This window comes from Ammospiza caudacuta, chromosome 27, assembly GCF_027887145.1.
Source record: "Ammospiza caudacuta isolate bAmmCau1 chromosome 27, bAmmCau1.pri, whole genome shotgun sequence".
Taxonomy (NCBI): Eukaryota; Metazoa; Chordata; class Aves; order Passeriformes; family Passerellidae; genus Ammospiza; species Ammospiza caudacuta.
In genome coordinates, this window is record NC_080619.1 from 4187489 (window position 1) to 4201253 (window position 13765).

The following is a 13765-nucleotide window of genomic DNA, read 5'->3' on the forward strand; positions in this document are numbered from 1 at the left end:
TTTTTTTTTTTTTATGTTCTAGTCCCTTAACATTTGCTTGAGTAAAACTGATTTTGACAGGCAGTTAGTTTAATTATTTTTGCTCTGGTTGGTGAGATTTCTTCCAACTCTTGTTGAAAGTTGCTCAGAACGGAACTGAACCAGAAGAGTGTTTGAAAGTGACCTCGGAGAGAGTCTGAAAATGACCTCGGAGAGGGTTTGGAAATGGCTGGAAGAGTGTTTGAAAATGACCTCGTAGGGTTTGAAAATGACCTCAGAGGGTTTGAAAATGATCTCGGAGAGGTTTTAAAAGCGAGTGCGATGCTGAGGAGGGGCAGGGCTGGGCCACGCTGGGTGGGACACACGGACACGGCGGGGCCCGCCTGGAGCCGCTCATGAATGAACTCCGGCTGATTCTATTTTTTTATGAATGGGCTCCCCGCTATGAATGAACAGCGCGGCCCTGCGATGTGATTGGCCCGCCAGGGTGGGAGCCACGCCCACTCCTCAATGGCTGGCGGCCGAAGCGAGCGGTGATTGGCGGGCGTGCCCCGACTCGGAGCTTCATTCACAAATTCGATCAAACAAAGGAGTGGGCGAGCCGGGGCCGTGAGCGCGGCCAATGGCGGGGGACCGGCCCCGGGCCCGGGCCCACGGCGGCCTCGGAGCGGCCACGGGGCGGCTCCGCCGGGGGCTCCGCGTGGGCCGGGCCCGCCGCTGCTGAGGGACGGGTCGGACGGGACCCCCTCCCTGTCCCGGGGCTCGTCCCGGCCGGGCTCGGTCCCGCCTCGCGTCCCAAGTTTCAGCGACGCGTTCGCCGCCTCTCCCGGATCCCGGCCCGGTTCCCCGTCCCCGGTACCCCTCAGATGCCCCAGGAGGATGAAGGGGTACCTGGACCAGCAGGTGCCGTTCACCTTCCCGCAGGTGAGTGGCGGCTCCGCCGGGGGGGGCTCCGGGCCGGCCCCGCTCCTCCCGGGGCTCCGCTCTGAGCTCTGATCCGCTCCTCCCTCCGCAGCAGCCCCCGGGCCCGGCGCTGCCCGCGGGCCGAGCCGTGCTGGGCGCTGCCAGGACTCCCGGGGAGCCGGCGGTGCCGCCCGAGCAGGACTCGGAAGGTGAGGGGGACCGGGGGGTGGCCGGGCTGGAACCGGGACTGCGAGCGGGAGTGGGGTCGGATCCTGCCCCGCTCCGCGCCCGGAGCATCCCGCAATCAGCAGCGGCTCCTCTCCCCGCAGAGCTCTTCCAGGACCTGCGGCAGCTCCAGGAGACCTGGCTGACTGAAGGTAAGCTCCTTCCCATCTTCTTAAACTTCTGGAATGCTCTGCTCGGGGAGGCGGTGGAGTGACCGTCGCTGGAGGTGTTTAAAATTAGCCTGGATGTGGCAGGGTTGAGTTGAGGTGTCAGGGAATGGGTTGGATTTGATGGTCTTGAAGGTCTCTTCCAACCCAGTGATTCTGTGATGATTTCCCCCAGCTCTGCTGGGGAAACACTCTGGTGGGTGCCATCCCTGGGTGTGTTTAACAAAGCCTGGATGTGGCTCTGGGTGCCAGGGATGAGTTGTGGTGTCAGGGAATGGGTTGGACTCGATGGTCTTGAAGGATTCTTCCAACTCAGTGATTCTGTGATGATTTCCCCCAGCTCTGCTTGGTGCCATCCCTGGATGTGTTTAACAAAGCCTGGATATGGCTCTGGGTTCCAGGGTTTAGTGGAGAAGATGTTGGGCCTGGGTTGGACTCGATGATCTTGGAGGTCTCTTCCAACCTGGTCATTCTGTTCTGTCCTTTGTGCTCACACCATTCCCACGAGGTCATTTCCTCTGCAGTGCTCACCAGTGACACCAGGACAGGAGGACACAGCCTCCAGCTGTGCCAGGGGGAGTTTAGGCTGGGCATGAGGAAAAAATCCTTCACAGAAGGAGTGACTGGGCACTGGGATGTGCTGCCGGGGAGGTGGGCACTGCCCTGGGTGTGTTTAACAAAGCCTGGATGTGGCACTGGGTGCCAGGGTTGAGTTGAGGTGTCAGGAAATGGGTTGGACTCAATGATCTTGAAGGTCTCTTCCAACCCAGTGATTCCATGATTCCCCCAGCTCTGCTCGGTTTTGAGTTGGTTTTGGGGTTTGTCCCGCTGCTGGCTCCAAACAAAAGTGTTTTTTCCCAGCCTTGCCAGCCCCGGGTTTGTGGAAATGAGGACGCTGAATGGCACCATTGTGCCGGGCATTTGCTCATGAATGGAGCTTGGCTGCTGGCCCGCTTCCCTGGGTACAATTTTCGCTCCAGGCTGTTTGGAACTGCTTCGATTTTATGCTAATTTGTCACTTATCTTTGTAGGTTGCCAGAACGTTGATATTTTCTTAAACAACAAAGTAGTCTTTTAATTTGGGGAACAAAATGCTTCTATTTTTTCTTTTTTTCTTCTTTTTCTATTTTTTTTTCATGTAATACTTTGTGGGGACTTTCCTGGAATTTACATACTTTTCAGTTTAGTGTCTTAATTGTTTTGAACTTCAAGGAAAACTTCGAATGCCAGGGAGTCACATTAATTCCAAGTGAATCTAGTTCTAAACATGGTGATTTTGCTCTAATTCCAGTGCTACAGATGATCCATTTTCTAGAAAATTCAAAACACACCCTCGAGTACAGACTCTTGATAAGTACAGAAGTACTTATTGTATCTAGGCACTTAAAAATATTTAACAATAATGATGTAAAAAGATGCATGGCATTTTGAGCGGGGTTACTCCCTGAGGTTTATTTTTGGCTGACTGAGATTAGTGGGCTTCCATCCTTTATGTCCCTTAATTTTGACTGCATCACCTGTGTTTTAGAGCAGAGGGAGTGCAATCTGTTCTCCACTCTGCAATATCAAAAACTGTAACTTTTGTTAGCAGCAGCATTTCTTTCAGCAGCACTGACAGATTTTATGAAATAACAACAATCTGCTGCCAGCTCTCCCTTCCCTGCAGTAAAAGGGATGTAAAAGTAATTGTTAGAAGTTATAAAATATAGGTAAGTTTTCTCCCAGGACTCACATATATTCATTAATCCCAAAGGAAAACTCTCCTTAGTCACTAAAATCATCCCAGCAGAGAGCTCAGATCTTTCCTGCAGAGATTTATTTCTGCCTTAGTGCTAATTATGCTGAACAAAGTGCCAAAACTGACTGCTCCCTGCCTCTTTTTCTCCCTCCCTCCCTCCCTCCCTCTCTCTCCTAACAGCTCAGGTTCCAGACAATGATGAGCAATTTGTGCCTGACTTCCATTCAGAAAACTGTAAGTACCATGGGGATGCTCACACCTCTGGGGGAAAAGGCAAGTCCAAATTTTGGTGCCTTTCCCCCCTGCTCCAGGCAGTTTCCTCCACATAAACTGAAATGAAACACTTTTATTGGCTGCTCTTGTTTCCCTGCTTTCTCAGAGCTTGGTCTCTGAGCCATATATTTAATTTCTTTGTTTTTTGACCCAGAGCTGAGGAGCGGGATGGTCCCAGTTTCACTCTGAGTGAATCAGTGAGTCAGGTGTAATGGGAGATCCTGTTCCAGCTATTAGGGGCTGGAAAAAATTGGCTGCTCCCAACACATCCAACTTCCCGACAATCCCATGGAATTCAGGGTCCTGGGCTGTTGGCACAGCAGAGATTGAGCCAAGGAACCCCTGCATTTGGAAATGCCTGATAATCACAGCTCCCCACAAAGGAGAAAAGTGTCAGTTTGACCTTTCCTTTCTCTCCTGCAGTAGCTTTTCACAGTCCTCCTGCTAAGATCAAGAAGGAGCCCCAGAGCCCCTCGGAGCTGTCCTGCAGCCACGAGCAGCCGCTCCAGCACAACAGCAAGCCGTGCCTTTATGCCAGGTATGGCTCACACAGAGGGGGCAGCAGCTGCTCTGAAATCTGTGTCTTGGTTTGGAAAGTCAGGTGTGTGCTAAGGAAGGCAGGAGCCTCTCCTGAAATGGAAATTATAAACCCCCTCCCGCTGGATTGTTATAAATTTGAAATTAAGGGCTCTCAGGTAAAGATATGGGAGGTGGGATAACCGTTCTTTGTTAGGGAAGAAAATAAAAATTATATAAATAGTTCAATAGAACAAAACAACACTGCCAGAGTCAGAGCCCAGCCTGACACCCTGTGGGTCAGGGTGTTGGCAGCAGTCCCATTGGAATTGTGGCTCAGCCCTCCTGCAGTGTCAGGGGTGGTTCTGCTGGAGCAGAGATCCTGTAAAAGGATGGGGTTTTCCTCTGAAGATCCAGTGGAAGAGGCAGCTGTTCCTGTGGGAATCCAGTGGAAAGGCTGTTCTGGTGTCCCAGAATCTCAGATTGTATCCAGGTAGGAATGTTTGAAATCTCTAGATTGTATCCAGGTAGGAATGTTTGAAATCTCTAGATTGTATCCAGGTAGGAATGTTTGAAATCTCCAGATTGTATCCAGGTAGGAATGTTTGAAATCTCCAGATTGTATCCAGGTAGGAATGTTTGAAATCTCCAGATTGTACCCAGGTAGGAATGCTTGGCTCCTCCCCTTGGGCGGAGCATCTCCCCATGGGATGATGGAATTTGATCAGCCATGCAGGGACACTCAATGACCCATTAACAGAAGGTAATTAATCATTAATGACCAATTAACAGAATGTCTCCTGGAGGGAGGTTTGGCTGTGGAAGAGATAAAGAAAAATGCCCAATGAACAGCAGGTACCTGCCCCACCTCTGACAGATGGTGATAGAACACACACCCAGCTAAATCTTGCAGCCTAAGACAGAGATGTTCCTGGTGCTGCCACAAGTCCCTCCTGGAGATCTGAAACAATTTCTGTTTGGCTGTTGCAGTGCCTACGAGCAGCCCAGACAGTGCCCCAGCCCTGGAGTCCTGGTTCAGCCAGCCCTGCAGCAGCTCCCCAGGCAGGACAGGAGCTTCCCCTGCCCTGCAGGGCCACCCAGCTCCACCTCCAGCTGTGGCTTCCTCAGCGAGAGCAGGTGAGTGACCCCAGAGCTGGGCAGGGGACAGCCACAGGCAAGGGTTGTCCTCCTGGCTGGTGGCAGCAGGAAGGTGGAAGCGCTCTGTTTGCAGCTCCTGTGGCACCCAGCTCTGCTGCCTGGGCTGTGAAATCCACACCCTTAACCCTGCCAGGTCCTGCAGTGATGGGCGGTGGGGCAGCTGCCCTTGGAAACATCCTGCCCTGGGATGTCATCCTTCCTTGTGCCTGCCACAGGGAGTGCCTGCAGCTCCAGCAATGCGCTGAGGAGGTTTCTGCCCCTCATCCAGCCCCGTGCCAGGGCTGAAACCAGGGGGCCCAGAAAGCAAAAACCAGGGCTGAAACCAGGGGCCCAGAAAGCAAAAACCAGGGCTGAAACCAGGGGCCCAGAAAGCAAAAACCAGGGCTGAAACCAGGGGCCCAGAAAGCAAAAACCAGGGCTGAAAACAGGGGCCCAGAGAACAAAAACCAGGGCTGAAAACAGGGGTCTAGAAAGCAAAAACCAGAGCTGAAACCAGGGGGCCCAGAAAGCAAAAACCAGGGCTGAAAACAGGGGGCCCAGAAAGCAAAAATCAGACCAAGGGGCCCAGAAAGCAAAAATCAGGGCGGAAACCAGAGGGTTCTTGTCACTATTAGGTTGGACATGACAAACACACACGTGGTCAGAGCCTAAGAAAAAAGTATTTATTCTGCATGATCTCTAGGTTATATACTCTTAATAGAGTGTGATTTTAAGTCATTAACTACATCACAATAACTGATGATATTTATTGGTGCAAAGCAATTAGTGTTAATATAATTGGCAAAAGTTTTACAGTAATTTAATAAGGTATGTATACGTATTTACTTATGCGTGGTCTAGCTTACAAAAATTTTCTATATATATAATAGATATATATAGAAATATATATCTAGATATATATATAGCAATATATCTATATATAGATATATAATAGATATTATATATAATAGACACTATATATACTTATAGATATCTTTTTATATATCTATAAACACATTTACTTATGCACATAGTGTAGCTTACAAAAATTTTCTATAGATATAACAGATAGAATAGATATATATAATAGATATAAAAATTATAAAAAATTTGTAAAATTTTTATATTTTTAATTTTTAAAATCAATTTTTATTTTTAAATTTTTTATAAATTATATTAAACATTACAAAAAAATTCTCTCTATAATATACATAAAATAGATATATATTTATAGATATCTTTTTATATATCTATAAATATAGATTAATAGTAATGTAGATATATTATTAATAGTAAGATATATTGATAATATAAGTATATATATACGTATATATATACATATATATATACATATACATATATATACACATATATATACATATATATACATATATATATACACACACATATATATACATATATATATACACACATATATATACATATATATATACACACACATATATATACATATATATATACACACACATATATATACATATATATATATATACACACACATATATACATATATATACACACACACACACACACACACACACACACACACACACACATATATATATATATCTTTTCTAATCTGTTTCCATGCTAACAATCTTGTCTTCCTTGTTATGGATAGACTCAAAAATCATCAATTGTTATTTCTTCTATTGACTCAGCTTTGCTTGCAGGCCAGCTCTCAAGCCCCCCCACAGGCTCTCTACAGGCTCAGGGGGATCCCCCATTGTTTCTGGGACTGCAAATTCTCAAGGAAGCAGCAGTCTCACACCTTCTCCCTTCTTAGCTCTGCCTATCAGCCGCCTCTGGAGATGTGCCACCCCTTCCCACCCTCCCAGGAGGACCCCAGTGCCTACCAGTGCCTCCAGTTCCCCCAGCAGGGCTTCAAGCAGGAGCAGCAGGACCCCCGGTACGAGGCAGCAGAGCGGGCAGGCAGCAGGCAGCAGTTCCCAGCAGCTGTGCTGGTCAAGCAGGAGCAGGTGGATTACCTGTACGAGCCAGGTAGGCAGAACTGACCCTTCCTGAGAGCAGGGACTGTGGGGGTGACGGGGGTGGGACGGTGGGGATGGATGGAGATGAGAGATCTCTGGAGCCAGGTCGTGGAATTTGGGGTTTATTGCAAAGGGCCCTGCTGGGAGCTGCCAGCCACAGCTCAGAGCAGGCCAAGAGAAGTAAAGAGAGTGGTAAAGAGGATGAGAGTGTAAGAGAGTAAAAGGGTGAGAGAGCGAGGTTCCTGTTCCAATACAATAAATCTTCTTCTGTGTTGAATATTCTAGTTCTCACTAACCAATCTAGTACAATACACAAATCCTATAGCATTTACATACAGCCTATAAGAATCATTACATCACCATACTGTGTTACATTTTAAACCCTAAAATCTCCTCTTTGGGCCCCTTCTTCCAAGCTGTAGGGTCTGCTCTGACCCTTGGACCTTCAGCAGACCATACCATTGTTTTCCAGTTGTTCAGCAACTGAGGTACCTCAAAGCTTGCTTTCATTTCAATCTCAATTATAGTTTCCATATTCTCAAAATCTTTTGCCAGGCAATCATGTTTACAAGGCTTTCCTGTTTCATCTTCCCCAACAATGGGCATCATCAGGGGAGTGAGCAGCTCCTTGGGGAGCATCCAGCTGGATGAGCTGCTGCTCCCTGAGCTCTGGAGCAGCACTGGCAGCACCGTGTGCTCTCTGGGCAGCTAAAACAGTTCTGATGTTCACTGCAGCCAAAATAAGGCTGGGTGACTCATCTTGCTCTAAGAAAGAATTTGTGGTGCAGAGCAGAAAGTCTGAGCAAGGCAGGAGGTGATGTTAAATCCACTCAAACTTGATAAAAGTAGCCAATTAAGAGACACTCAAAATTCATGATTAGCCCACTCACACCATCAGGAATGACAAAAAGGCTGTTTTCGGTTTCACAGGGAGTTTTTGGTTTTGGGGGTATTTGTGAGCTTAGAAAGTAAGTGAGGTCAGTTTTGAAGAAATCATGCTGAAAACAACAGCAGAAAGAAAGGAATTAAATATGTTGAAGTCCGTGATGCCAAAAAGAGCTCTCTAGATGCCAGATATCTCCACCAGATGATTCTCTTATTTTCCCACAAGGGATAAATCTTATTTTTCTTATTTTGCTGACTCAGTACCCTGAGATCACAATACCCTTCTTCCAGAGGGAGTGATACCTCTGCTTTCCTGGTATTTTAATGGACAGCTTGAATGGTTTCCTTTAGCAGAAATAAACACAAAAATCAAAAGCTCCTCTGAGGGATCACCGTGGTGATATTGGTATTACAATTTCACTGGGTCTGTTCAGAAAATGTGCAAGCCCAGAGGATGGGAATGTGTGAGTTTATGATTGTAATAACACCCAGGCTGTCAGCTCAGAGTTCTCTTCCCTCAGCATCAGCAAAAATCTGCTGGCAGCCATGGTGTGAGAAAGAAATGGAACATAAACCTTTGCAAACTCCCAGTTACAGCTTCTGTTTCAGCTGTGCACAGTAAATAAATTCGATTCAGAAAACACAAATTGCAGTGCACAGACAGCACTTTACACACAGAACCAGGAAAAGACTTCCTGCTTGTTTTTAATTTTTCTCTTATATTTTCTACACTGATTGTGAGAATGCCCCCTCATGATGTGAAAAAGCCAGGACATCTGAAATGTCATTTGTGAGACTCTAGAGACATCTGAAATGTCATTTGTGAGACTCTAGAAACATTCAGGTGCTGCTTCTCTCCATTTTCAGCATCACAGTACCCCTGGAAAAATGTAATGCCTTCTTAAAGCAGCAGCAAAGTGTGTAATTATCTTAAACTAAGAGGAGAGGTTCAGATTGATTTTGAATATTGATTTATACATGATTTTGTGTAAAAGTGATGTGGAGGTGATTGGCTGGATATCCTGGCTACTCTGAAGGGTGATGCCACAAAATCTTACTGCTCTAATTCCTGATTAAAAGGATAATGCAAATGGAGTTGTGGTTACCAGTCTGACTCTCACCCTTTAGGAGGGCTCCAAGAGGACCTTGGTTAAACTCACCTGTCCACCTGTGCTTTTTAAACAAATGGGTTTGTTAATTTGTTAATTGTTCTGTAGATGTTCCTGACTGCCCTTCCATGTACATGAATGCTGAGGGTTACCCCAGCCACTCCAACACAGAGGATGCATCAGGTAAGAGATGCAGGCACTGCCTTTTCTCCCTGCACCTCTGCTCCCGCCCTGACTGCTGGTGTTCCTTTCTCTTCCAGGCTATGACAAGCAGATGAGGCCCTTTGCAGATGATGTCTGTGTTGTTCCAGAGAAATTTGAAGGTTGGAGAAAGAAAGGCTTGGAGTTTTTATGTAAGATAGTGTTATCCCTCACCTTAGCCAGCCCCTTGGCCAGTACCTACATGGTTCACTACCCTGGTGGTTTTGTAGCCAGCTTTTTGGTATTTTGCTCATTTTCTGAGCTTTCTTGGCAGCATCCAGGCCTTCTAGCATAATCAGCTTAATTGTTACTCACATCAGAGCTGCTCTTGTAGAGCTGCTTGTGAATTTACCACTGTTTTATGTGAACTGAAATATTCCAGGTAAACATTTTGAAACAGTGAAATGTGCTGCCTTTTTTTTTTTTTTTTTCCCCTTTTTTTCACTCTTCTCCTTAGAGATGTCTTGTTTGTCCTTGCCAGCAGGAGACCTCAAGCAGGAAGGTGCAGGGTACAGGGAAGGACCCCCCTACCAGAGACGGGGCTCGCTGCAGCTCTGGCAGTTCCTCGTGGCCCTCCTGGACAACCCCACCAATTCCCACTTCATTGCCTGGACTGGGAGAGGGATGGAGTTCAAGCTCATTGAGCCAGAGGAGGTGAAACCATTGGGGTTCTCTACAACACTCTCTGTTTCTGGGGCTGCAAATTCCCAAGTGGCTTTTCCTCTACCCTGGCACTGGCACTTCCCACGTCCTGCAGCAAGTCAAGGTTTTCAGAAGAGGTCAAAACACTTGAGTGGCACAAATACCAGGTTTAAGACAGACTGCTTTTGTGTGAATTTGTAATCTCAGCTATGCAGTGAGTCAAATTATCCACAGCCTTCATTTCCCTGGATATTCACTCTCAAGCTTGCGGTGGCCTGTGCTGCCTTGTCATGCTCCGTACTTGAGGCTGATATTGAGGTTTGGAGTTTTGAGCCCTACTGATTGCAGAAATTTTCATAAAATATGCCCTAGTCTATCTTTCTTTCAAAATTACTTCCACTGAAGTGTAATTCCAAATCCTGCCATGCTCCAAAAAAAATCCAGTGATACTTTAACAGCATCTGGGAGAAGTGTCCATAATATCTGTTCATCTCTTGTTGCACTTAGAGCTGCATTTAGCACTGCTCTGGCTACAAATCAAAATTTATGGGCACTTCCAGTGCAGATGAGTTGATATTGGCTTACAGCAGACTTCTGAGTCTCATGGATAAAGCTGAAAATCGTGTAGGAGTAGGAAAGCACAGGTCTCTTCCAGTGTGCTCCCTCCTGGAGCTTGGTCTCCTGATAAACATGGAACCTTGAAAATTAGGTGTAACATAGGGAAATGCAGCCCTAGAAGAGATCTCCTGGAGGGAGGATTGGCTGTGGGAGAGATAAAGAAAACTGCTCAGTGGACAGCAGATAGCTGCCCCACCGCTGATAGGCGGCAATAGAATAAATCTATTTATTTATATTTAATAAATATAAATATATTTTATATAAATATATTTATATAAAAATATTTGTATTTTATTTATATTTTATGCATATAAATATTTAAATATTTATATTTTATTTATATAAAATATTTATATTTATATTTATATATAAATATAAATATGTGAGCTGTGCTCACAGGCATTGCCCCTTTGGTGCTGTGTTTGCGGGTGGCCAGGCTCTGGGGGATCCAGAAGGAGTAGAAAGGTGCAGGTCTCTTCCAGTGTGCTCCCTCCTGGAGCTTGGTCTCCTCATAAACATGGAACCTTGAAAATTAAGTGTAACATAGGGAAAAGCAGCCCTAGAAGAGGGCTCCTGGAGGGAGGATTGGCTGTGGGAGAGATAAAGAAAACTGCTCAGTGGACAGCAGATAGCTGCCCCACCTCTGACAGACAGCGATAGAATAAATCTATTTATTTATATTTAATAAATATAAATATATTTTATATAAATATATTTATATATAAATATTTGTATTTTATTTATATTTTATGCATATAAATATTTAAATATTTATATTTTATTTATATAAAATATTTATATTTATACATAAAATTATAAATATAAATATAAATATCTGAGCTGTGCTCACAGGCACTGCCCCTTGGGTGCTGTGTTTGCAGGTGGCCAGGCTCTGGGGCATCCAGAAGGAGTAGAAAGGTGCGGGTCTGTTCCAGTGTGCTAACTCATGTTTGATCTCCTGATAAACATGAAACCTTGAAAATTAGGTGTAACATAGGGGAAAGCAGCCCTAGAAGAGGGCTCCTGGAGGGAGAATTGGTTGTGGAGGAGATAAAAAAGAACTGCATAATAAACAGCGGATAACTGCCCCACCTCTGACAGACGGCAATAGAATAAAACTATTTATTTATATTTAATAAATATTTCAACCTAAATCTCGTAAGCTGAGGCTGCTGTGCTCACAGGCATTGTCACTCTGGTGCTGTTTGCAGGTGGCCAGGCTCTGGGGCATCCAGAAGAACCGTCCAGCCATGAACTACGACAAGCTGAGCCGGTCTCTGCGCTACTACTACGAGAAAGGCATCATGCAGAAGGTCAGTCTGCAAAACAGGAAAAGATTGTTTGTGCTTTATGTGATGCTTCTCTTGTTTGAGACAAGAAGCCCTAGATAGGCCTTGAGCTAGCTGTGGGAAATAGGAAAGGTAAGATTTTTTAGAAAGCTGGGCAAGCAGGCCTTAGAAAGAACAGAAAACTCAGAGCTAGCTGCGACTGCAAAGCATGAGAAATAAAACAAAGGGGGAATTAGAGTTTCTTTCTTTTTTCTGTATATTCTGCAGTCAGGAGAGTTGGAATTTGTGCAGCTTCAAGGGGATAGAATCAGTCCTTTCTCTGGTGAAGGAAAGGCTGCCTGGAACTTGGTGCTGTGTGGTAGGGATGGTGTGAGGGCCCTGGAGAGATAACTGGGATTGTGTCTGAGTGCAGACTGTTCAGGGACTGCTGCTGCTGTCACCTGGGCAGAGAGTGTCAGCTGGCAGCACCCCAGTCCCCAGGAATGACATATTTTCTCCTCAAGCCAGGTCTTATAAGCTCTCAGAGAAACATATCCTACCCAAGATAGCCCAGCTACCTCAAATGGCATAAAATCAGCAGGCTGGCTTCTGTGGCAGTGTTGGGAACAGAAAAGTTTTAATAAAAGGCAAAATATCAAAACTCTTTACAGAGCAAACCTGAGCTAGGGGCAAGAGGCTCCTGCTAAAACACCCCACAAAAGTGATTAGTTCCTTTGTTCTCTTCTTTTTCTAGTGTATTGCTTAGGCAGGACTTTTTGGCCTCTGTCCAATCCTTAGGTCTGACTTGAAGTTCCCAAGGTCCTATCTGGGGACAAAGACACCTATGAGGTGTCGTTTTACCAAATTGAGGAGACAAACTTTTGGCCTTTTTTCCTTTTTAAGGAGACAAAGGATAATTTAGTCACTCCATCAAGAGGGGGACGCATTCCTGCACAGGAGCTGCTCCAGGGGAGGTCAGAGCAGCAAGAGGACAGCAGGGAAACCTTCCCCAAACTCCTATGGCTGCTTAAATGCCATGTACCTGAGCTGGCTGGCTTTCTCAGATGCATTGTGGAGGGAGAGGAGAAAAGGGAGTGGGACAGGGACAAAGCAGGTGAAAGATAAATTCTGATTTCCTAGCCAGTCTTTGCTCCAAGGAGAAACGAGCAGCTGTGACACATCTCAGGGCAGGCAGATGTTTGTGCAAACCTCCCCTGGAGCTGCAGCACTCACCTGGCCTCCTCTCCTCCCTGCAGGTGGCTGGGGAGCGATATGTGTACAAGTTTGTGTGCGAGCCCGAGGCTCTGTTCTCCATGGCCTTCCCCGAGCAGCCGCGGCTGAAGGCGGAGCTGGAGCCCAGCGAGGAGGACACGCTGCCCCTGTCCCACCTGGGGGACGATGGCTCCTACCTGCCAGAGCTCGGCAGCTTCCCTGCACAGCTCTACAGCAAAGGCTACACCTACTAGCACTGCTGGCAGCTCTGTGTGGGCAGGGATGGATGGTTGGTGGGCAGCTGGTGCAGTGTTCGTTCAGCCAGCTCTGAACTCGGCAGCCCTGCTCTGGTCAGGACAAGTTTTCAGGTGCACAAATGGAAAATCACCTGGCAGCACACAGGGCTCTTGTGTGCTTGTGGTAAAACCTTTGTTGAGTGAGGATGGGGCAGGTTCTCAGCTGTGCAGAGATCTCAGGTGGTTGGTGCCTCCAGATGTACCAAACCTGTGACAATCCCCTCATTGCAGAGGGAGGGGATGCTGTCCCACCACAGGGCTTTTTTCATTCAGAAAAATGAGAGAAATGATGAGAATGTTACAGTGCTGCTGCTGACTCTGTTCCTCCTGTCCATGTCCCGAACTTCTGCATGACCTGATTCCAGCTCTGACCAGAAGAGCCCACTCTGAAAGGCCTTGGATGGCTGCAGGACAATGGTCCCAGATTTTGTGCCTTCCTTGAGGAATACTCATTAATTATCCTGTACCTGCATGCTCCTGCCCTATCACCTCCCTGCCCATGCCAGGAGTTTCTGCTGTTCAGGCCCTCTGAGCAGGGCAGGTGGAGGATCCTGCAGTCCATGGCCCAGAGGGATTTAGGGGAA

General features: G+C 46.5%; 1 protein-coding gene across 2 annotated transcripts; it reads left to right on the forward strand.

The window, feature by feature from the left end:
- Positions 1–846: 846 nt before the first annotated feature.
- Positions 847–13139, forward strand: ETV4 (ETS variant transcription factor 4). Of its 2 annotated transcripts, XM_058820691.1 has the most exons (12): positions 847–903; positions 995–1091; positions 1212–1259; positions 3193–3246; positions 3709–3823; positions 4792–4938; positions 6746–6960; positions 9053–9127; positions 9205–9267; positions 9627–9799; positions 11617–11718; positions 12930–13139. In XM_058820691.1, the coding sequence occupies exons 1-12, from the start codon at positions 859–861 to the stop codon at positions 13137–13139; spliced, it is 1344 nt and encodes a 447-aa protein (XP_058676674.1). In that variant the 5' UTR covers positions 847–858. The 2 variants fall into 2 exon arrangements, with proteins under 2 accessions (XP_058676674.1, XP_058676675.1); XM_058820692.1 differs by lacking the exon at positions 9053–9127.
- The last annotated feature ends 626 nt before the right edge of the window (positions 13140–13765 follow it).

Coding starts and splice junctions, on each gene's coding strand:
- ETV4 (XM_058820691.1), top strand. CDS start 859: ATGAAGGGGTACCTGGACCAGCAGGTGCCGTTCACCTTCCCGCAG. Junction 3,824..4,791: donor AAGCCGTGCCTTTATGCCAG/GTATGGCTCACA, acceptor TGGCTGTTGCAG/TGCCTACGAGCAGCCCAGAC. Junction 9,128..9,204: donor CAACACAGAGGATGCATCAG/GTAAGAGATGCA, acceptor TTTCTCTTCCAG/GCTATGACAAGCAGATGAGG.